The sequence below is a fragment of the Lathyrus oleraceus genome, chromosome 2 (genome assembly GCF_024323335.1).
Source record: "Lathyrus oleraceus cultivar Zhongwan6 chromosome 2, CAAS_Psat_ZW6_1.0, whole genome shotgun sequence".
NCBI classification, from domain to species: Eukaryota; Viridiplantae; Streptophyta; class Magnoliopsida; order Fabales; family Fabaceae; genus Lathyrus; species Lathyrus oleraceus.
In genome coordinates this window covers 80,551,916-80,576,958 of record NC_066580.1, presented here as the reverse complement: position 1 = coordinate 80,576,958, position 25,043 = coordinate 80,551,916, and the positions used below count along the sequence as shown (strand labels likewise).

Sequence of the window (25,043 nt, the reverse complement as noted above, 5' to 3'; positions counted from 1 at the left end):
GTAAATCAAATTTATCATCCATTTTATTTAAGTTATGTCTTGATAATTTATTTTTTATTTTAAAAATTAACTCGCAATCTTCATTATCTGATTTTTAACTTAATATATGACACGTATGATACATGTAAGTATCTTCTTCATTTAGTATTGTTCAGCCTGTTTTCATTTCTGCTCTCTTGTAGACATATTCATATTCATATATTGGGCAACTAAAATGCGACACCAAGAATCAATTTTCCTATATTTCTTTACTTTAATTCTATCTTAAAATATGTTGTACTAAACATTCAAATTTAACATTTAAGGAAGATATGAAAATTAAGCAAAACAACTGCACTTATTTATTAGTTAAAATATTTTAATATTTATTCAAATATGTTGGTTAAAATGGATTTTGAAAAAGTTTACGATTGTGTGTTGTGAAATTTTCTTCGTAGCATGTTAAGAAGGATGGAGTACGTAGATAGGTGGTGTGGTTGGCTAGAAGCTTTGGTGTTTTAGTTCAATGTCTGTTCTTGTTAATAGGAGCCCAACGATGGATTTCAAGGTGTTTAGAGGCCTTAGACAAGGGGATTCTTTTTCCCCTTTCTTTTTCTTTTGGTAGCGGAAGGATTTGCTAGTTTATTACATCAAGCAGTTGCTTTAGGGGATTTTAAAGGGTTTCACATTAATGATGATATGCATTTTGAATTGCTTGAATTTGTGGATGATACAATCTTGATTGGAGAGGGTTCGTGGACAAACCTTTGGACCATTAAAGCTTTATTTAGAGGCTTTGAGTTGGTGTCGGGGCTTCAGATAAATTTATCCAAAAGCCGCTTATTTGGTATTAATCTTGATTCCGATTTTTTGCAGGCGACCGACTCTTTTTTGTCTTGTAATTTTGGTTTGATTCCTTTTGTGTTTCTTGACATTCCAATCGGGATTAATTCTAGAAGAAAAGAGGTTTGGGAACCGATTGTTGGCAAGATGAAAGGAAGGTTGATAGTGTGGCATAATAAATTTGTATCTATTGGAGATAGAATGGTTCTTTTAATTTCTGTTTTTATCAAATATTCAAATCTTCTTCTTCTCTTTCTATAAGGCTCTCAATGTTATTATAAATGAAATAATCAATATTCAAAAACTTTTTATGTGGGGAGGGGGTGAAGATGTGAAGAAGGTGTGTTGGGTGAGTTGGAATACCATCTGTTTGCCTAAGGAGGAAGTGGGTCTTGGGGTTAAAAATTGTGATATGTTCAATATGGCGTTACGTTCTAAGTGGAAATGGAGGATCTTAAGTGATGAACCTTCATTGTGGGCCGATTTGTTTGGGTCACGGTATGGGGATGTTAAGTGTGCGGTTTTGGGGGGATCGACATCTCTATAGAAAGTTTCATTGTGGTGGAGGGATTTATGTGCTTTAGGGGATCCAAGTGTTAATGCTTCACATTCCAATTGGTTTTCTTCTTCTATTTCTTGTAAGCTTGGGAACGGTAAAACTTTGGACTTTTAGAGACATCATTGGTGTGGTTCATCCTCCTTTTTAGATTTATTTCCTTCGTTACATAGGTTGAGCCTTTTGACTTGTTCCAAAGTGGTCAAGGTGGGGCATTGGATCAATGAATCTTAGGTTTGGGATTTCGATTTCAATGGGTTGACTTCTGGTGATGGTAAGTTGTTGTTATTAGATGACTTGTCTTCCATTTTTATAGGCATGAAGCCTAAGCCTAATGAAGAGAACCGTTTTGTTTGGTGGAGACACAAATATGGTTTCTCGGTGAAAGTTTGCTACAAGAGGATTCTTGAGTCTAGTTTGAGGGAGCATATTTTGAATCATATTAAAGTTAAAGCGCTCGATCAATTATGGAAGACCAAAATTCATAGTAAAATTCTTATTTATGGTTAGAGGTTAATTCTCAACAAGTTGCCTACTAGAATGGAATTAGCAAAGAGGGGTATTATTAGAGGAGCTCATTATGTGGTTTGTCCTTTATGTTTTTCGGTAGATGAAGATTCAAAGCACTTATTTTACCGTTGTTCTTTTTCCAACATCTTATAGACCAAGTTTTGCTTATGGATTGGGGTTGACCCTTTAGTTTTAGGTGATTCGCTTTTAGAGATACTTATTAATCTTAATTCTTCTCCTTCTTTTTGGTCAGGGGTTAACAATTTCAGTGTCAGGGATTTGAATTTCCTTTCCACCCACGTACATAGTCGTTTCATACCTCCAAGGCCCTGCCTTGGTATTTTGATACGGGAACGGACCAGTAACACGGATATGGATAAGTTGAATCCTCTTGGGAGGCGCTTCTCTCTTCTTCTTCCTGTACACAATGGTTATAGATTCAATCACCACAATCTCTTCAACTGCCTTGGATCTGGAGAACTGTATCAGCCTTTGATTCATCAACTCTTGCACGCAGCCCTTTAGAATGTCATAATTATCGGGATCAGATTCACACACGACACAATCATCATGAATACCGACCAGAAACCCAAACTGTTCAAGCTTTTTCAACACCACCGACATCAGAGTTTTCACCTCATCAACCCTCTTGACATATTCTGCAGTCTCTTCTTCAATTACAACACTGACTGTTGGGCCACCGTGATTAAGCAGAGAGTTTGTTTTCATAGTAGGCTTCTCTTCTGAGAAAGACAAAACCTTCTGGTTAATCAACTCTTGGATTTTATTTTTAAGAGTCCAATAGTCTTTTGTAAAGTGTCTTATATACCCGGCGTGGATGCGCACGAGTGTTAGATGCCCAAAAGTGCTTATTTGAGCTATCATATGTGGGCATTTTTCACTCTTTTTCCTTGCTAAAATTGTCAAAACCACATTTGTTTTACATGGAATGCATTACATTGATAAACAAGCTTGGTGTCTTTGATTTGTGTGTTATTGTGCAGGAAAGACATGAACTAATTGAAAATGAAGACACAAAGAAATTGGCAAAGGAACCAAAGAATACAAACATTTCATATGCCTGCTCGCTAGGCGAGGCTGTGGCGAAGCTTTGGTTCGCTAGGCGAGTTCCAGGCGAAAAGCTCCAGTAAATTAGCAAATTAATTCGCTAGGCGAGCTCAAGGCGAATGTGGTAGCGAGTTCATTCTGTTTTGGTGAAAAAACGCAGCCAGCACTCACTCGCTAGGCGAAGCTCTAGCGAGTCCCCAGCGAGCATTACAGTAGCAAAACCTCTCAACCTCGCTGGGGCGAAGGTTGAAGCGTGTCCTTCGCTAGGCGAAGGTACGTTCGCTAGGCGAACATCACAGTTCACCAAGACCTTGATTTCTCTGGGCGCAGGGGCCTTATGTGCCCATTTTAGACCCTCGCTAGGCGAGCTATTCTGCTCGCCTAGCGAACATGACAGACCAGCTAAGGTCTATAAGTAGCAGGTGCCACTTTTGAGCACCATACCTCATTTTTACCAACTTTTCCATTTCTGTACTTTTTCTAGATATTTTTGCAGCATTGTTTTGGGAGCTTTTATGCCCTAATTTCCATTTCTCTTCATCTAGCAACCATCTTCCACAAAAAGAAGGTGGATTCCCATCCAACTTCGATTATCCGACTTGGATGTTGATCAACCTTCTTTCCTTACTTGCCGACCAAGCTACCATGAAAATGAGTAGCTAAGTCATCCATTTGTCAAGGTTAGATGTAGGTGATTACTAGCTTTGTGTGTAAATGTAAGGATCCTCATATGTAAACTCTTTAACAGTAAATATATGATGAAAACTTTGTTTCTATTTAAAACTCTTTGTGTTGGTTTATGATCGAGAGATGTTTACCGACTCTTGACCTAGGTTTTCATCCAAACTTGTTTGTTAGCTAGAGATAGTAACGAATGATTTTGTTCACCATAAGGTTGAACCAAAAAGTTGTCATTTTGATAGATTGTGTTCGAGAGAAACAATGGATCAAAATGGCAAAACTCACAATATGTGTTCGAGAGAAACATTTTGAGAGGACTTTGTGAAATGATTTATCATCTAAAGGAGTTTATAAGATTGTTGACCGAGCAAATACATGCAAAGTGATCATTGAAACCTAACTTTGACAATATTTCTCATATTAATCAAAACATAACTTTTACCGCAATTAATTACTTTTTATGCAAGATAACTCGATTAAAATCGAAACCCTATTGTTACATTAAGTTAAGATTAAAACAACCATCGAACGGCGGCGATATCTTACAATCTCTGTGGATACGATAACAAAAACCCGACACGAAACATACATTTCAACAAAATGGCGCCGTTGCCGGGGATTGTAAATTGATATTACGAGCATCGCAATGGTTGTTTAAGTTTTAGCTTGTGAATTTTTGACTTGTGCTTGTAATTTGTTTGGTTTAGTGTGCAACTTACGTTTTATGCGAGGGCAAATCCCTGTGGACGAACTTCTTTTTGATCCTGAGATCGAGAGAACCGCAAGGAGGCTCAATAGCAAAACGAGACGTAGGAGGCAACAGGCTAGACAACGCCAAGAGCAAGGAGAAAGTTCTTCGACCACAAATCCACACCCATTCATACCAAACATGGAGCCACAACCACCACCACCTATTTCTACTCCATGTATCAATAGTCCAAGGAACACCGCTCAGTTTGCCAACCAAACAGGAAGGCAAGCTGAGATGAAGACGGGAACTCTGAATTTATTATATGGGAGTCCATTCACCGGAATGGACCATGAAGACCCATTTGCTTTTCTCACAAAATTTTATGAGATAGCATTGGCTGCCGGAGTGGATCAGGCTCAGGAGCTTCCGTTGTTCAGACGATTATTTCCCCACGCTTTGCTCGGTAAAGCAAAGGATTGGTATCTCGATCAAACACCTGCCGTAATGACAGACTGGAACGTGTTAGAAGAGAAATTCATTGAAAGATTTTTCTCCCATAACCGATTCATGGAATCAAAGACGGCCATCTCGGTGTTTTCTCAAGGAACCAGTGAATCTTTGAATGAAGCGTGGGAGAGATTCAAGTCCATGCTTAGGAAATGTAAAGGGCATGGATTTGATGAATTAACTCAAATCCATATCTTCAGAAATGGACTTCAACCAAACTGCAAAACGTTGTTGGATGCCACCTCGGGTGGCTCGTTGATGTCAAAAAGTGCCGAAGAAGCCACCAACATTATCAATCGAATGGCTTTGAATGATCTTCAGAGTCAAAGTCGTGGAAATTCTTTGAAGAAGGCGGGAGTGCTTGAGTTAGGGACGAATGATGCCATCCTAGCCCAAAACAAGCTCATCTCACAACAAGTGGAACTCTTAACGCAACAAATCAAAGAGTTAAGAGAACCGTCAAAAGCTAAACAAATAGCTTGTTGTGAACTTTGTAAAGGTGAACATGACACCGGATTTTGTCCACCTCCCGGTTTTGACGAAGTAAACTACATGGCCAATCAACGGGACTATCAACCGAGACAACAACAACCTTATCAACCGCACCCTCAACAACAACAACAACAACAACAATTCCAAGGGAACCAAGGGTTCCAACCTAGAAGCAACTATTATCATAACCAAGGTTATGGAGGTGGTTCTTCTAGCCGTCAAAACCCTCCCCAAAATCCGTATCAACCTCAACAACCGCAGGTCGGCAATTCTAAATTGGAAGAGACATTGACGCAATTCATGCAAATGTCAATGGCCAATCAAAAGAGTAATGACGCGGCCATAAAAAATCTTGAAACTCAAGTTGGGCAACTTGCCAAGCAACTCGCTGAACAACAAACCGGTCCTTCTTTTTCGGCTAATACGCAAACAAATCCTAAGGAGCATTGTAAGGCGATTATGACGAGAAGTGGGAGGGAGTTGGGTAGTGAGAATGAAAAAAGAGTTGAGAGTGAACAAAGAGAGAAAGAGAAGGAGATTGAGGAGGAAATAGTGGAGGAAAATGTTGATGGTGAAGTAGGAGTGTGGAGTGATGAGGAAGTAGTTGAAAAGAGTAAAAATAATGGTGAAGTTGAAAAAGAAAAAGGTGTGGAGATTGAGGAAAATAAAAGTGATGAGGTAATAAGGGAGGTAGTGAAGAAGCCTAGATGGAAAAGTGCTAGAATTGCAAAGGGAAAGGAGGTAGTGAGCGCTACTCCGGTCCAAAATCTTCCTTACCCTCATGCTCCCTCCAAAAGGGAAAATGAACGGCATTACGCCCGGTTCATGGATATTTTTAAACAGTTGCAAATCAACATTCCGTTTGCTGAAGCCTTGGAACAAATGCCAAAGTATGCCAAATTCATGAAGGACATACTAACCAAAAAGCGGAGGTATACGGAACCGGAGACCATCGTCCTTGATGCGAGCTGTAGTGCCATTATTCAAAGGACGCTTCCTAAGAAAGAGGTTGATCCGGGAAGAGTTACATTGCCGGTTAAAATTGGTGATGTGTATGTCGGAAAGGGACTTATTGACTTGGGGTCGAGTATTAATCTTATACCTTTGTCAATTATCAAGAGGCTTGGCAACATCGAGATTAAGTCCATCCGAATGACATTGCAATTGGCGGATAAGTCGACTACCCATCCTCATGGCGTAGCCCAAGATGTGTTGGTGAAGGTCGACAAATTCTTTTTCCCGGTGGATTTTATTGTAATTGATATGGAGGAAGATGATGATGCTCCGCTCATATTGGGCCGACCATTCATGAAGACCGCAAGAATGATGATAGATGTTGATGACGGCTTAATGAAGGTGCGAGTTCAAAATGAGGAAGTCACCTTTGATCTATTCGAGGCGATGAAGCATTCCAAGGATAGAAATGATAGCTTTCGCATCGATGTGATCGAAGACGCTATTATAGAGGTTTCAAAGCATATTCATGAGATATCTCCTATGGAGTTAGCTCTTGACGACTCATTGGAGGTTTTCACTGTTGAAGAGGAGCTAGCTCTTGAGGAATGCTTAAAGGAACTTGATAGTTTGGAAGACCTACAACCGTGGGAAGTAGAGGAAGAAAATTTGAAGAAGGAGGTCATTGACGAGAAAGCGCCAATTGAATTAAAAGAGTTACCTTCGACTTTGAAATATGTGTTTCTAGATGAGACCGAGGCAAAGCCGGTCATCATAAGCAACCTCTTGACAAAAGAAGAAGAAGCCCGTCTAATCATTGTGCTAAAAACCAATCAAGAAGCTATGGGTTGGACTCTTTCCGATCTAAAAGGAATTAGTCCATCCTATTGTATGCACAAGATTTTGATGGAGGAAGATTTTAAGCCGGTGGCTCAACCACAACGCCGCTTAAATCCTACGATGAAGGAGGTTGTAAGAAAGGAAGTGGTGAAGCTATTGGATGCGGGAATGATTTACCCGATCTCGGATAGTCCGTGGGTTAGTCCTGTGCACGTGGTTCCGAAGAAGGGTGGAATGACCGTAATCCAAAATGACAAAGACGAATTGATCCCGACTAAAGTTGCCACGGGGTGGAGAATGTGTATAGATTATAGACGGTTGAATACCGCGACTCGTAAGGACCATTTCCCACTCCCATTTATGGATCAAATGCTTGAAAGACTATCGGGCCAACAATACTATTGTTTTTTGGACGGCTACTCCGGGTACAACCAAATTGCGGTTGACCCGGTTGATCATGAGAAGACGGCTTTCACGTGTCCGTTTGGAGTGTTCGCATACAGAAAAATGCCCTTTGGGCTGTGCAATGCACCGGCGACCTTCCAACGATGTGTCCAAGCCATTTTTGCCGATCTGATAGAGAAAACAATGGAAGTCTTCATGGATGACTTCTCGGTATTTGGTGGGACGTTTAGTCTATGCTTGGCAAATTTGAAGACGGTGTTGGAAAGGTGTGTGAAGACCAATTTGGTGCTAAATTGGGAAAAGTGTCACTTCATGGTGACCGAGGGGATTGTGCTAGGCCACAAAGTCTCTAAAAGGGGGCTTGAAGTGGATAGAGCTAAGGTTGAAGTAATTGAAAAATTACCCCCTCCGGTGAATGTGAAGGGCATCCGTAGCTTTTTGGGGCACGCAGGGTTCTACCGGCGCTTCATCAAGGACTTCTCAAAGGTGGCTAAACCTTTGAGCAATTTGCTCGCCAAAGACCAGGTATTTCTCTTCACCGAAGATTGTTTGCAAGCTTTTGAGGTTTTAAAAGAAAAATTGGTTACCACTCCAATAATAGTCGCTCCCGATTGGAATGAAAATTTTGAACTAATGTGTGACGCGAGTGACTATGCTGTTGGAGCGGTACTTGGCCAAAGAAAAGACAAAACTTTTCATGCGATACATTATGCGAGTAAGGTTCTTAACGAGGCTCAAATAAATTATGCCACAACGGAAAAAGAACTACTCGCAATAGTGTATGCGCTAGAAAAGTTTAGGTCCTATCTTATAGGGTCTAAAGTCGTTGTGTACACCGACCACGCGGCGATTAAATATCTGCTAACCAAGCCGGATTCGAAGCAAAGGCTCATCCGTTGGATCCTCTTGTTACAAGAATTCGATGTCGAAATAAAAGACAAGAAGGGGTCGGAAAACTTGGTAGCGGATCATTTATCCCGCTTAGTGAATGTCGAGGTTACCGCATCTGAAAAGGAAATCCGGGAAGAATTTCCTGATGAAAAATTGTTTAAGGTTCAAGTTAGGCCGTGGTTTGCAGACTTTGCAAACCACAAGGCTAGTGGTTTTGTGCCTGCCGACCTAACTTCGAACCAAAAGAGGAAGTTCCTTTCGGATGCGAAGTATTATGTTTGGGATGACCCATACTTGTTTAAGTTGGGTAGCGATAACCTGTTAAGGAGATGCGTAACTGGTGATGAAGCCCAGAGCATCCTTTGGCATTGTCACAACTCGCCTTATGGCGGACATTATAATGGGGTAAGAACGGCCACTAAAATTCTTCAATCGGGATTTTATTGGCCAACTATTTTCAAAGACGCACATACCCATGCGCAAAGTTGTGACAGTTGCCAAAGAAGTGGTGGGATAGGTAAGAGAGATGAGATGCCTCTCCAAAATATCCAAGAAGTGGAAGTGTTCGATTGTTGGGGCATAGATTTCGTAGGACCTTTCCCACCATCTTATGGGAATGAGTACATGCTTGTTGCTGTTGATTATGTCTCTAAGTGGGTTGAGGCGATTGCCTCACCTCGGGCGGATGCCAAAACGGTGATAAAATTTTTAAAGAAAAACATATTTTCCCGTTTTGGAACCCCCCGAGTGTTGATAAGTGACGGAGGGTCACACTTTTGCAATGCACCTTTGGAAACTATTTTAAAACATTATGGTGTGTCGCATAGGGTGACAACTCCGTACCACCCTCAGGCTAACGGGCAAGCGGAGGTCTCCAATCGTGAGATTAAGAGAATCCTAGAAAAAACCGTGTCTAATTCTAAAAAAGAGTGGTCCCAAAAATTGGACGAAGCTTTATGGGCCTACCGTACGGCCTTTAAAGCTCCAATTGGCCTAACTCCGTTTCAATTGGTATTTGGAAAAACTTGCCATTTGCCGGTTGAATTGGAGCACAAGGCCTTGTGGGCCCTAAAGTTTTTAAATTTTGAACATGAGTTGGCCGGTAACAAAAGGAAAGTACAACTACTTGAGTTGGAGGAGATGCGCAATGCCGCATACCACTCAAGTTGGTTGTACAAGGAAAAAGCAAAGAAGTATCACGACAAGAAGATCCGTAACAAAGAATTTGTGCCCGGACAATTGGTCCTATTGTTCAACTCCCGGTTGAAGTTGTTTCCCGGGAAGTTGAAATCAAAATGGTCCGGGCCATTTCGGGTGAAGGAAGTGAAAGAGTACGGGGCCATTGTCATTGAAGACATGGACAAGAAAGATAGTTGGACCGTGAATGGCCAACGATTGAAAGTGTATCTCGGCGGTCATGTGGATCGCGAGAGTTGTGCTCAGCCGCTCGATGCTCCTCTGTGAGCATCGCACCGTCGAGCTTAGCCGACGTTAAACAAGCGCTAGTTGGGAGGCACCCCAACTTTGTAAGTATTTACTGTTTTATGTTTTATGTTGTATTGAGTACACTGTGCTAAACCCATGCTGGATGACTTGCAAGTGCTGCATTTGCCATTGCACTTGCTGTCATGCTCGCTTGCCGCTCGCTAGGCGAGGCAGTAGCGAGCAAGCTCGCTACCTGCTCGCTAGGCGAGGCAGTAGCGAGCAAGCTCGCTACCTGCTCGCTAGGCGAGGCAGCAGCGAGCGCTGCAGTACTGTTTACTATTTAAATCTCAGCAGGGCCATTTTGCCCCAAACCTTCAAAAAAAATTTCTGAACGGCTCTGCTGAGGATTTTGTGCTAGGCTTCTCAAACTCTCTCATTTGCATCTTTATCACCAACACTCGCTCGTTTCGGTCGATTGCGAACTCATCTCACTTCACATTTCCAAATCCGTGTAACTAAGGTTTGCCCTACTACATTTGTCTTTTTGTTAGAACTCTTAATTTCCAAATGTGTATGACAAATAGGATGAGTGTGGAATGGGAACATTGAGGTTGCATGTGGTATTTTGGAGTTTGCAATTTTAGAGAGATTTAGGTTTTCAAATTGGGGATTTAGTGTTACTTTAGGTTTTGCATGCAATTAGGCAATCCCCAATCGCATAGAACGATTAATTTTCATGAGAAATCATTAGGTTCTGATGTGGGAACCAATAGAGTATGGGTATTGGGGGAAAAATCTTTGAAAATGCAGAAAACCCCAAAACCCGTAAGGTTCGCTAGCACTCGCTAGGCGAACCTGGGGCGAGCGTTCGCTGCCACTTCGCTAGGCGAAGCAGCAGCGAGCAAGGCAGTATTTTAAACTTTGCTTTGTTGGCTAATCTGTTGTTTGGTGTGTGTTGTTTCTTTGTATATTTTGCAGATGGAGTCTAGATCTGGAGCTGGTAAGAAAAGAAAGGGAGCATCTACTTCCAGGACTGTGCCGATTCAATTCGATACCGACAAGTTTGTCGGTCCAAAACAGGCTGCACGGTACATAGCTCTGGAGAAGCGAAAAATACTTCCAGAGAAGCGCTTTCTGATCAACCCACAGGGCACTTACAGAACTTTCGCCGGGTTGATAGACGCCAAGAAGTGGGATAGGTTGATAAGTCCCTTAGAGCATTACGACATTGCGACAGTGCGGGAGTTTTATGCTAACGCACTGCCCGACGACGACGAGCCCTTTACTTGGGTCTCTAGAGTTGCCGGGCGTGCAATTCCATTTGACCGGGATGCTATCAACCGAGTCCTAGGGGAACCGCTCCAGCTGGGAGCTGACCAGAGAGACCAATACCACACCGACCTCAGGCTTCACAGAGATGTCCCTGCCATTACCGCCGACCTCCTTTTACCTGGGAAATCGGTTGAGCCGAACCCATCTGGGGTTCCAGTGCGGTATCACCGGGAGGACATGGCTCCCATGGCTCAGCTGATACTGCTCTTGGTTTTGACCAACATCCAGCCCAAATCACACACCTCTACTGTGCCGATCCCAGTGGCACATTTGGTCCATTCCATCCTCACAAATGTTGAGATTGATGTGGCGAGGATAATCGCCAATGAGCTGAAGACTGTGGTTGAGAGCGGGCTTAAGTCAGGGGCTCGTGTTAATTGTCCCTTGGCTTTCCCGTGTTTGATTATGAGCTTATGTGTTCAGGCTAGGGTGAGACTTCCGTCTCGTGGGCAGGTTAGGATCCCGGCACCTATCGATGATAGGTATGTGGCTAAATATTGTAGGCCAAAGACTACCGGTGGCAGTGCAGCCTCAGGAAGTACTAGGGCTACTGATGGTCCTAGTGCTTCTACTCCCGGGCTTGATCCCTACCTACGAGCGGTGTGTGACTACAGTTTTGAGTGGATGGCAGCATCCCAGCGAGCTATGATTGATATGCACAACAGTATGCAGAGGTTGGAACTGCAAGGTAATGACCCCTCCGGTGCTCGAGCATTGTTAGCGCGTGAGCAGTTTATGCTTAACGCTAATTGGCCTGTGGACAGGCCAGTCTATGGTGAGGGGGTGGACGCTGATGCTGATGATGATGATGTTGATGATGAGGCTACCGGTTCTGAGGCCGGTAGCGAAGAGGAGTCCTGAGCCCTTTGTGGGTTAAGTTTTTGTGTGTTTTCAGTTTTTATGTTATTTCTATTTGTATCTTCGGATTTTGTATTTTGACCATGGTGTTGTACTATTGGGGTGTTTTGTCCCCCACGAACAAATTTATATTTTCAGTTAATGTTATTTATTTTTGTTTTTAATTTTGTGTGTTTAATAAATTTTTGGTTGATTGAGTGGCAAACCCTTCTAGATTGGTTGCTCCTCAAGAAGTACCCAATGAAGGTGCATCCGAGCTTGGATGGCAATGATAAGAATAAACAAGTGAATGAAGCTAAGGTACATGGTTACCGTCGGCTAGAATTTTAGAATGCATTAGGAACTTTACTCTTTTTGGTAAATTGAATATTGTCTTTTTGCAACATAATTGAATGAATGCTTCATCTAGAACTTAAAACCACAAATTGTGAGGAAACCTCCATTGTACACTTAAATGCTGGATTCTAATAAGTTTTGTTGATTCATGTGATTCATTCTTTGTCTTTTATTATTGTGAAATTGTGGAAGCAATTAGAAATGATCAAGGCACTTGTTTTCTTTTGAGCACAACTACATCCAAAAACAACTTACCTGTGAGCAGAGAGAGTATTTGTTAACCCCTTTGAGCCTAAATAGTTGAATCTCGGCTTGAAATAAAGCGAGATCTCAAAAATCTTTTTTTACAACCCGGAAAATCTTGATTATTGTTCTTTTGCCGTAAAAAGTTAAGAGCATTCACTTAGGGTGTGGAAGAAATAAGTTGGGGAGAACGAAAAAGAATTGGTAAGTACCACAACTCTTGAAAAAGAAAAGAAAAACCGAGCAAGCATAGAAAAATATATGTATAGAAAATATAGAAAAGAAACATCTGTTTGTATATATGATGTGAAAGAAAAGAACAAAAATAAAAGAATGAAAATGAATGCTTGCTTGGAAGAAAAAAAAAATAATAAAAATGGAGTTGTGGAATATGTGTTGTGAAGGTTACAAATAAGAAACAAATGAAACAAAGTCGAGTAGTGTGAATAATACTGTGAATGTCTCTTTTGCATCGGCACTTTCGTTTCAATGGCCTTAGAAATGACCCTTGTTTGTTAACCTAACCAAGCTTCAACCGAAAAGTCCTTAGTGATCTTTATGCTTCCACAATACCATTTTTAATTGTTAGACATTGTATGAATCTATTTGATATCTTCATTATTTGTTAGTGAGTGAGATCAGTCCCGCGGTTGCAAACGCGCAAAATCTTCATTCCTTATTCGAAGAGGAGAGATAGGATGATTCATTCAGAATAGTATTGTTGTAGATAGATAAATATTTTGCATTGCTATTTAAGTTTTAGTTCTTATGTATTATTTTATTCGAACCGTTGGGAACTTGTATTTGCTGATTTCGCTTGTGTTTGAGCCGTTTATCCAACTTCGGAGAAACCGTTTCTTAAAGCAAATCCTCTTGTCCTTCAAGAGGCATACTTTGCTTGAGGACAAGCAAGAATCTAGTTGGGGAGAGTTGTTAGATGCCCAAAAGTGCTTATTTGAGCTATCATATGTGGGCATTTTTCACTCTTTTTCCTTGCTAAAATTGTCAAAACCACATTTGTTTTACATGGAATGCATTACATTGATAAACAAGCTTGGTGCCTTTGATTTGTGTGTTATTGTGCAGGAAAGACATGAACTAATTGAAAATGAAGACACAAAGAAATTGGCAAAGGAACCAAAGAATACAAGCATTTCATCTGCCTGCTCGCTAGGCGAGGCTGTGGCGAAGCTTTGGTTCGCTAGGCGAGTTCCAGGCGAAAAGCTCCAGTAAATTAGCAAATTAATTCGCTAGGCGAGCTCAAGGCGAATGTGGTAGCGAGTTCATTCTGTTTTGGTGAAAAAACGCAGCCAGCACTCACTCGCTAGGCGAAGCTCTAGCGAGTCCCCAGCGAGCATTACAGTAGCAAAACCTCTCAACCTCGCTGGGGCGAAGGTTGAAGCGTGTCCTTCGCTAGGCGAAGGTACGTTCGCTAGGCGAACATCACAGTTCACCAAGACCCTGATTTCTCTGGGCGCAGGGGCCTTATGTGCCCATTTTAGACCCTCGCTAGGCGAGCTATTCTGCTCGCCTAGCGAACATGACAGACCAGCTGAGGTCTATAAGTAGCAGGTGCCACTTTTGAGCACCATACCTCATTTTTACCAACTTTTCCATTTCTGTACTTTTTCTAGATATTTTTGCAGCATTGTTTTGGGAGCTTTTATGCCCTAATTTCCATTTCTCTTCATCTAGCAACCATCTTCCACAAAAAGAAGGTGGATTCCCATCCAACTTCGATTATCCGACTTGGATGTTGATCAACCTTCTTTCCTTACTTGCCGACCAAGCTACCATGAAAATGAGTAGCTAAGTCATCCATTTGTCAAGGTTAGATGTAGGTGATTACTAGCTTTGTGTGTAAATGTAAGGATCCTCATATGTAAACTCTTTAACAGTAAATATATGATGAAAACTTTGTTTCTATTTAAAACTCTTTGTGTTGGTTTATGATCGAGAGATGTTTACCGACTCTTGACCTAGGTTTTCATCCAAACTTGTTTGTTAGCTAGAGATAGTAACGAATGATTTTGTTCACCATAAGGTTGAACCAAAAAGTTGTCATTTTGATAGATTGTGTTCGAGAGAAACAATGGATCAAAATGGCAAAACTCACAATATGTGTTCGAGAGAAACATTTTGAGAGGACTTTGTGAAATGATTTATCATCTAAAGGAGTTTATAAGATTGTTGACCGAGCAAATACATGCAAAGTGATCATTGAAACCTAACTTTGACAATATTTCTCATATTAATCAAAACATAACTTTTACCGCAATTAATTACTTTTTATGCAAGATAACTCGATTAAAATCGAAACCCTATTGTTACATTAAGTTAAGATTAAAACAACCATCGAACGACGGCGATATCTTACAATCTCTGTGGATACGATAACAAAAACCCGACACGAAACATACATTTCAACAACGAGGCATTAAGATTGTGCTTAGGATGATAGGGAGGCATAGCCTAAGGAAGTTCCTTTGGTATGAGGGCCCCCACATGAATCATATATGGTACCAGTTCAGCATATGATACCAGTATCTTATCAATGTGAGGACGTTTTCCATAGTTATTCCTGTTGTTCTGGCCTTGTCCTTGACCTCTATAGTCATGAGTGTTTTGTTGATTCCGAGCATTCTGAGCCAATGTTGGTTGTTGATTGTGATTTTGTGGTTGATACTGACACAAAGGTTGTTGATACTGAGCGATGACAACATACTGATACGGATAATACGGCCTGAGAGCCATAGGAAATTGATACTGAGGGTGTACACTTGCTGTTACAGTACTCATCTCCCCTTCTTTCTTTTTTGTAAACCCCCCATACGACTTCGTATTCGCAGTTGGATGAGCGACAGTACCTGTGATCTTTCCCGATTTAACCCCATTTTCGATTCTTTCATCGATGGTTATAATGTCTGCAAAGTTGGTGGAAGAACTGCCAATCATCTTTTCAAATTAAAGCCCCTGAATAGTACCTATAAAGATGTCAACGAGCTCGTTGTCAAACAAAGATGGCCTGACCCTAGAAGCCATTTCATACCAACACTGAGCATACTCTTTGAATGTCTCGCTGAACTTATGCGACTGATTCTGCAGCTGCAATCTGGTCGGTGCCATATCGAGGTTGTACTTATACTGCTTTAGAAACGCATCAGATAAGTTTCTCTAGGATCTAATCTTCGTACGCCATAAGCACATGTACCAATCCAAGGAAGCCCCGAAAAGACTGTATTAGAAACAGTGGATCAGCAAATCATCGTTGTCAATATACGATGCCATTTTTCTGCAATACATTGTAATGTGTCTTCGAGGATAACTTAACCCCTTCTACTTAGATAGATATGGTACCTTGAACTTCTGAGGGAGTATCACATTTGGAACCAAACAGAGATCTCTTGCATCAATGTCGAAGGCATAGAAACCTTCGATAGCCCTTATTCTATCATCCAACAGTTGGTAGTCTGTTGGCCGAGATGGACTAGGAGTAGGAACGACGACCTTCTGGATGGTCGAAAGGTGTCTTGAGAAAATGATTGAACAGGCACAACTTGGGGAGCAAACAACATCTTTGGCGAATAAGATAAACTGGGAGGCACTGTTTGGGAATCAGTGTTCATCATATGAGGGAACTGCCCTCCAGCTTGAGCATTAGGGACCTGAGGTGCGCCAGCCTGCACATACTGGAGTGCAGGGTTGATAGGTGTGTATGGTAGCATTGTAACTGAAGTTTCCCCAGGATAGGCAAATGAAGTACCTTGGAAGTGATTCGGGTTTGCAGGGTGATTGGCCTGGGAAGGAATCTGAAAATGGAGGCGCGGGCCTTGGTACTCAGCTTCGTCGCCAGGAGTTCCAGCAAGAACTTGACCTTGGGTGTTCTCAGGGTTAGCAACATCAACCGTCTGAGGAGTTTGGACCATGGGCATGCCCCACGGAAAAGTAGAGTTCCCAGAAGCAGTGGGGGCGACAAGAGCTTGATGAAGGATAAAGGTACCCCCATTAGCAAATTGAGAGGCGAAGTTTGGGGGCATTCCCCACGGGTAGGCAGTAACAAGCCTGTTGGAAGAAGAAGTGAACATGTGGTGATTCACAGTAGTCGGTACCACTGTCTACACGGGAGTTTCGGCGGTGGCAACGACATCAGCAGTAGTAGTTGCCACAACAGCACTGGTGACATTTGTAGAAGAAGGATTTGTAGAGGTAGCAACCCTATGAGTTTGGATATATTCCAGAATGGACTCCATGTTACCTCGGAAGAGGTTCATCTCTCCTTGGACCCGAGCCAAGGTTTTCTTAACAATAGTGTTCTCAATTTCAAGATCAGCCATGAGTTTGGATTTGTTTGCCTGAGTAAAATAGCAATGATGAGTCGTCATAGTTGCTGTGGAAAGATTGATAGGGTAAGCATTTTGTTTTCTGGAGGCTTAAGAAAATAAATGTGTGAATGCATGAATGCATGCAAAGAGTTTTGACATGTGCATATTTATTTGTTTTTTTTAACATTCGTTTTTTTAAAGAAAAATTTCCAAGGAATCCTTGAGTTTTGTTTATCAACACAAGGAATCATAAAGCATAAAGAGAGAGACAGTATATGAAGTCAATAACCAAGAAACTCTTTTATTCAATATTAGAAAGTGGAGTATAAATATATATCGAGAGTCTGCCCGACGGGCTACAATAATCTCAGCTTATCAAACACCACCTTACAAACATAAATGAAATGAAATACAGCCTAAGGGACGTTATACGAAAACACTCCAGCAAAAGCTTCTTTTTACACTTCTGGTAGGTCTTCCATGGCATGTTCAACAAAGTGGGTCAGGCGTGCATGCCTTTCCCTCCAATATTGCGCGTCCTTAAGAAGGTTGTGCAATAAAGTGTGATCAGGTCCATCTAGAAGGTCTCTCAAAAATGTCTCCTTTTGGTCTAGGAGCCTTTGAAGATGTCCACTGTGCCTTTCCCGGTGATCATTCTCTTGTTTTAGTAGGTTGGTGTTCTCCAGATTTTCGTGTGCTTGATCCTTTGGCTCGCGAATCTCTTCAAACCTCTAGTTTAAATCACTTTGGAACTGATGAAGAATAACCTCTAGCTGTTTGACACGGCTTTGTTCATCTTTCAGCCCTTTCTTGTAAGCTACCAGATGGTCTTGAAGTTTCTTGATTTACTCCTTGTAGTTAAGCTCCACTTTACAAGATTGATATTGAGTCTCTGCTGCTGTTTCTTCTTTGCTGACAGACTAGCACAAGTTCCCTTTAGTGCTTCACCCATTTTTATTCTTTTGTACAACTCAGCTTGCACCTTGCTGTCTGCTTGAAGTGTTATATCTCTCTTCTAATTCAGATTAAACTTCAAGTTCTCCTTCTCCAATGATATCTTACCAAGGCTAGATTTGATATCCGCATTCTCTTTCTCTATTGCCTTGATAATTCCCTTCAGCTCATCGACTTCAGAAATATGATTGATGGTAGGTTTAGAAGGCTTGATGCTCATAGATTATTCTGACGGAAATGGCAACAATATTTCTTTGACTCTGTCTTTCACCCATCTGGTATAAGCTTCTTTGGATATGTAGTTCTTCTTACCCATTTATGCTCTTCCTTGAGGACATATCTCTCCCTAAGCCTTGATAGTCTTCTTGAGTAGCTCCGGATTGTCAACCTCTTAGTGTAAAACAAAACCTTCCACACTCTTGGAATCAGGCTTGTCCACCATGGGGTATCCCAACTGTCGTAATGCCAATCTCGGGTTGTAGTTGATTCCTCCTTTTGTACCAAGAAGAGGTACATTAGGGAAGTCACCACGGTTGAGGATAACCTTGACATTATCATAAACTCTAGAATACCAAGAAATATCTTCGGCGTTTAAAGACATGATCCTTTGGGGCCACTTCAGATTGTCTTTGTTCTCCAAGAAAGGACCTTTGTTAGGTAGATGTGAAATAAATCATCTATACATCAAAGGAATACAAAAAACGATGGCTCCCTTCTTCTTTTGAGTCCTTACGTGAATGGAGTAGTAAGTGTTAGCAAGAATAGTGGGTACGGGATTCTGAGTCAGGAAAATATGGATAGCAGTCAAGTCCACAAATTCTTTCAGATTTGGAAACAATACGATCCCATAGATAAGTAGAGCTAGAATGGCGTTGAAAGTCGTCCAACTTTCAGCATCGGCGAAATTAGTAGCCTTATCCACCAGAAAATTTAAGGTAAAACCATGGATCCCACCTTTAAGCTTCAAGTTCAACTCCACTACCTTCTTCCTTATGTGAAGGGCTTCAGTGAGGATATGGTATTGAGGGAGCTCCTTAGTGCAGACATAAGGAACTCCGTTCTTAATCCCAATACCCAAAATATGAGAGCACTCCTCCAAAGTAGGTGCTAACTGATAGTCCTAAAAGGTAAAACATCTCAGCAGAGGGTCATAGAATTGCACAAGGGTGTGCACAGTTGTGGCGCAGCTGTGCCCCTGATCCTCTCAAAACATTCAACTGTGGCTCCACGAGCTTGTAACTGTGAAAGCTTTTTCTTTCGGAAGTCATGCTTCATCTTGGATACTTAGTCAACAAACTTGGCTCTTGGATTCCTGGAAAAGAAATGCATATGTAAAAAGATTTATTATGATGGATGATAATGTATGATGGGATGATACGAATCACATAAATTCAAAGTTCTGATACATTATGAATAATCTGTATATGTCGTTGGTTGTAAGTTCAAAGGTTCGACGCAATATGAGAACCAAGGTATGTAGAGTTTATGGTTTCTTGCAAGAAAAACCCATATCCCCCTCACAGGTATGAACTATGCTCCAAGGTGGTCCCTAGAAGGTCTCCTAGAATCATCGAATCGAAATGAAAATACCCTATCATAGTGGATTCTCACAGGACAAAAGTACTTCCAAGTGAATCTAGTCTGAGTGTCATAGTGAATCTAGTCTGTCATAGTGGATTATCATTCAGAAGTGATGAGCTTAATGTGGAATCCAACAGCTGAACAATTAATACTTTTTTTGTTGTTTTTCTTTTTGTCTCAAAGTGGTGAGCGCAAGTAGGACAATGTTGGAAGTGGAACACACAAAAAATTGGTAACTATTTACAAACTCCACTACTAGTACTCTTCTACTTATGGAGGTCTATTCTAATTCTAATATTATTATACATCTTGCTCTGTCTTTCTATGACTTCCTTTCATTCAATCATACACACTAAACCAGACATAATAACCCATTTTTCTTTCCCGATTTTATAACATTCACTTAATCAATCACCAAAAGTCTTTAAGGAAGAATAATAGAGTTTAATTTGGAATTATTCAATTTTATAGCTCACCACACAAGCTCATATTAACTAGAAGCCAAAATAATACATACAAGCAACTCACACATCATTCAAACATTTAAACTACCATAGTGTGACAACTTTATTCACTAACCATTAATAGTATTATCATGGTTCACACTCATTTAAGGCGCATTTATGCTAAGAGGGAAGTCACGCTTAGCTTCCATCCCCTCCATACACTACAATTGGACTTCTAACTTGATGATTGCCATCATCCCAAATCAAAGTAGAAGACATTACTTCCACATTGGTTCTCCCTTCAATTGTAAGCGAGAATGATTTTTTCTGTCCTATTGATGTGAAAGATAGAACATCAGGTTTCACTTCAATTTCCAACAAAGGTGGTGATATTACTCTAGCTTTATAACTAGATTTTGCTGATCCCACATTTGTAACGGTTCTATGATAAACATATCCGAAAAATGTTCCGTTTACATAAAGTGCAAATGATGGCAGATTCAAGCTGTATACAGCTTTCTCATTATCTTTTCCCTTGCAATTACTCTTATCTTGAGTAAGAACTCGTAGTTCTTTTGATGTATACCCTTCACCACACAAAAACTCAGCATAATCTGCTTCGCTAATATCATATACTAGTCCTGGATTTGTTGCCTTAACAGGATTAATAAGCCCCGCGCCATATGCGAATTCAGCTTCAGCGTTAATATCAGAGCTCATTGGAGTAGCTGTTAATTCGAAACGATTTAGTTTAAAATGATTTGATCATATCTATAGTTAAAACGAACTTTTTTGATCGTGTATGTGTTTGAGTCATTTACCAGTGGTCATCAAGGCGGACTTGATCATGGCAGGAGACCAATTGGGATGAAATGATTTAACATATGCAGCTGCTCCAGCTGCATGCGGGCATGCCATTGAAGTTCCAGAGAGAATTTGATATGGCAATTTTCTATTGTCTTCTTCAAATTCTGAAATTGGGTCGAGCGGAGTCCATGCAGCTAAAACGTTAACTCCTGGTGCAGCAATATCAGGCTGCAACAACAAGAATAATTGTAGCTAGTAAGTGTTTTACATGTTGAAGGCAAAAAATTGACATGATTTATATATCATTTTATGTTACCTTGAGAGTATTTAGTGTAATTGGGTTTGGACCTCTTGATGAAAACGAAGCTATATAAGGGGACAACGAATCTTCGACTTCTTCACTCTTAAATATTGTGGCAGTTGGATTTCTGTTAAAATGTAAAATGATAAACTAATGGAGAACATTGAGTTGAATAAACTTCAATTATCAATATATTCATAATATAGTAATAAAAGACTATAGAAATACCTTGTTGATTTCATGTAGTATTGTATTTCTCTAAAGTTCCACAGACTCAACAATGTTGTTGGCAATGCAAATATAAATGGCGAATCTTGTGGATAAGTGTCTCCAAATATTATACCAACTGCTCCCGAGAAAAACCCTACATCTGAAGCAGACACAAATCCCTCGCATAAGACTATCTTTCCCTTTACGCCTTGTTTATCGACAGAGTCTTTGGAGCATAATCTAGGAAATAATATGTATATGAAATTTAAATCCAACCAAAAAATTATTTTTAGAATAATCATAAGAATGCATATAGTTGCATATATTGGTGATACCTGGATTGAGAACTGTTGAATCCACCAGCAATATTTGGAATATCTCTTGCGAAAATGATCGGAAACATTTTTCTTTTGAGATCAAATGTGTTAATTGTGGCTCCCTCATAAATGGCACCATTTCCCAATTGCACCTTTGTAACAAACTTTCTACCAAAAGTGCTTGCAGCAACAGAAAGTAACCAAGGTGCAAAATTTGTCATGGTGAGAATATTTGGGCCAAGATTATTAGCAGAATTCGACGTAAATATGCCTCTTTTCATTGCATGGAAACTTCCAATGTCGATCCCATTTCGAAAATATGGAACTACTACTACTTGAGTTGATCCAAGAGAAACAGATATAACATCAACTCCGTCATGAATTGCTTCATCAAATGCTGCAAGGATACCAGCTTGATCACAGCCTGTTTCCCAGCATACTTTGTACATAGCAACGCGTGCTGAGGGAACTCCTCCGCGCGCTGTTCCTGAGGCGTAGCCTTGTAGGCTCACAGAATTAACCACGTTTCCAGCGACCGTGGACGAACAATGTGTCCCATGACCATTTACATCTGTTGGATCTTTGATGTCTTTTTTGCTATACGAACCTTCGATATTAAAGTATCGCGCACCAATTATTTTGCTGCATAAAATGTGTATGATCATTTTTACTGTCATAATTTTTTAAGAGAAGACGCAAAACAACGAAAGTTAAGTGATGAATTACTTGTTGCAAGTGAAGTTGTGGCATGATCCCTTCCATTTTTTTGGTGGTGGACCGAATCCTTCATCACTGAAGCTCTTCGACTTCGGCCAAATTCCAGAGTCGAATACTCCAACAATTATGTCACTCTCCAAACTCAGTCTTTTGCTATTTTGTGGGAGGCCTATGACGTCCCAAGATTTTGTTGTGGAAGGATAATGCTTTGTATTTGGAAAAACGGACACCACATTGTCCATTTCTATGGCAATATCAACAAGTGATTAAAAATGTGTTTAATTTATATATTTTATATGATATTAACATAATTATAAAATTTAATTAACTTTACCGGCCAAAGTTTCTGCTTCATCTTCTGTCAATTTCACTACGAATCCATTAAAACTCTTCTTGTAGCTGTGAAGTATAGCTCCCGGTTCAAAATCACTGGACAAATTCAAATTATGAGAAAAAAATTGTAATCACATTGTTACACTACTTGGTAGAGTTAATTTCTAGTATTGAATTTGATTCAAATATTAATAACAATTTGAACCTGCCAAGGACATTTTGAGCCATTGTGGTGTGAAGAGAAGGTAAAGTGGCTGGATCAATGCCCTTTGGATGATCACCCATGTAGACAATGTAAGTCTGTATTCAGAAAAAGATATTGAATTACCAAATATAATTTTTTGAGCAATTTCTATAGTGTTGGTGTAATGTATGTTGAAAAATTGAAATGAACCAATATAAAAAAACTATGGGTAGTTTTGCCTTCACACACATATCTGAAATTTTTAAATAGAAATATAATGACAATCTTCCAACTTGTATTTTTTAGTTGATAGCTACAAATTGAAACATGAACCGGTATCCAATTAAGATGTTAAACTCAAGTTTTTAAGTATTTAATTTAGGTGCATTGGATCCATAAATTTATATAATATTAAATTACTATTTAATCTTGTTTTTAATTAAATGTTTCTGAAGTTATCAATCTAATAAATATTATTAAAATAACTATTAACAATGGTTGCTTGATAGATAGAACTGTTATAACAAAAATGAGTTAGATAAAAAAACAATAAAGTAAAATAACATGTTAAATATATATTTGCCTTGCGATCATTGGAACATGCTTGATGAATTTGAAAGCAGATTAGGAGAAAGAGAAAGAATGGCCTTAGAGAGACCATATCTGCCAATTGAATGTCAAAAAGAGAAGTAAAATGATTTACTGGATGTGTCTGACAGATAGGCTAACACCCAATGAGTACTATTTATGATAGAATAATGTGAACAGGTGGGTGGGACCCTTGGATTATAATAAGTGATGCACACTTATTCCACTTTTTTTGAAAAAATATCATTTTACTTTTGATAAAGAAAAAGAAAAGTGGATTAGTATAGGCTTTTAGGATATTTTGTTTAAAATTTTCAAATTAATAAGAATTTGATATAAAAAACAAAAGATTTTTAATATATACTAATATGCAATCCTTAAAACATATAGAAAAATATATTTAAAGATTGAAAATTTGGAACATCTTTTTACATTTTTACCTAAATTTTAATATAAGAGTAAGTGATCGGAGTGGTTAAACTCTTCATAAATATAGAAATTATATTCTATTCCTTTTGTGAGTATAGTTATTCCACTTTAGGATAATAAAAAAGATGGGAAAAGAAGAAACAAACACATAGATCATGTAAAATGCCTATAAAAAGGTAAGAAAAAGAAGAATGGGGAAACATCATCCATGTATGCTTGATTTAAAATTTCTAATTTATTTTTTATGAAGAAATTTTTTTTCTTAGGAAGAGGTTTTGTAAAAATGTATGTTAGTTGATTAGATAAAGAGACAAACTCAATGTGTTGCCATATTTTATTGGGATAACTCTGAGATCAACTATGTAATCATTGTTGTAAATTATTAACAAATAATAATTTGAGTGTGTTTTAAAATGACAAGAAAATATTAAAGTGAAGATTAATTTTTGAATTCAAAATTAGGCAACACTTCACAAGTGTTGCTGTAGGTTTGAATTCAAAAATAGACAACCCTTGTGAAATGTTCAATATGTTTGAATTCAAAAATAGGTAACGATTCGTGAAATGTTGAAGAATGTGAAATAGTGCAACATTTGAAAATTGTCGTTGTAGGCGAAACAGTGCAATATTTGGTAAAAATGATGTTATAGGCGAAACAGTGCAACATTTGGCAAAAATGATGTTGTAGGCGAAATAGTGTAACGTTTGAAAAGTGTTGATGTAGGCGAAACAATGTGACATTTATCAAAAGTGTTGCTGAAAGTGAGTGTTTCATTAAGAGTCGCAACTTTATGAAACAACACCAGTTTGACCTATAAATTGAGCATTCCAGATCCAGAAATAGTGTAACATTTGAGTGTGCTTAAAATGCTTATAAAGAAATTGATTTCGTTCACGATTCTAGCCTCGATCAATTCAATTTAAATTAATTTTCTAACAATCTTATAAGTATGTCAAACAATGACAATCGAGGCTTATGTTTCAAGTATCTAATTATGTTTCAAGTATCTAAGTGATGAACCAAAAACAAGATCTTCTTCCTCCTAATAGTCATGAAGATCTTTTATTTATGATTAATGTTAAAGGTTCTTATAAAAATCATCAAAGAGATGAGCGTAAATTAAAATGATATAATATTTCAAAAGTTATACAATATTTCATATATTATTTCAAAATCCTATAAGGTATTTACTTCTAACATATTTGAAATGATATATGAATATTTGAAATGATACATGCATAG

At 39.4% G+C, this 25,043-nt stretch overlaps 1 protein-coding gene across 2 annotated transcripts in view; it reads right to left on the bottom strand.

Annotated features, from left to right (window-relative positions):
- The window catches only part of LOC127118227 (cucumisin), a 44,765-nt gene extending 21,269 nt beyond the window's left edge, over positions 1 to 23,496 (bottom strand). The window contains exons 1-9 of one of the 2 annotated variants that reach the window (XM_051048387.1): positions 23,367 to 23,494; positions 22,805 to 22,899; positions 22,601 to 22,695; positions 22,276 to 22,510; positions 21,568 to 22,191; positions 21,251 to 21,472; positions 21,038 to 21,149; positions 20,736 to 20,949; positions 20,298 to 20,642 (exon numbers count right to left, since the gene is read on the bottom strand). In XM_051048387.1, the coding sequence (XP_050904344.1) occupies positions 20,298 to 20,642; positions 20,736 to 20,949; positions 21,038 to 21,149; positions 21,251 to 21,472; positions 21,568 to 22,191; positions 22,276 to 22,510; positions 22,601 to 22,695; positions 22,805 to 22,899; positions 23,367 to 23,444 (2,020 nt within the window). In that variant the 5' untranslated portion in view covers positions 23,445 to 23,494. Of the gene's footprint in view, positions 1 to 19,911; positions 20,643 to 20,735; positions 20,950 to 21,037; positions 21,150 to 21,250; positions 21,473 to 21,567; positions 22,192 to 22,275; positions 22,511 to 22,600; positions 22,696 to 22,804; positions 22,900 to 23,366 lie in introns of those variants that run through there. The other variant, XM_051048386.1, reaches the window with a different exon arrangement.
- Positions 23,497 to 25,043: the final 1,547 nt, after the last annotated feature.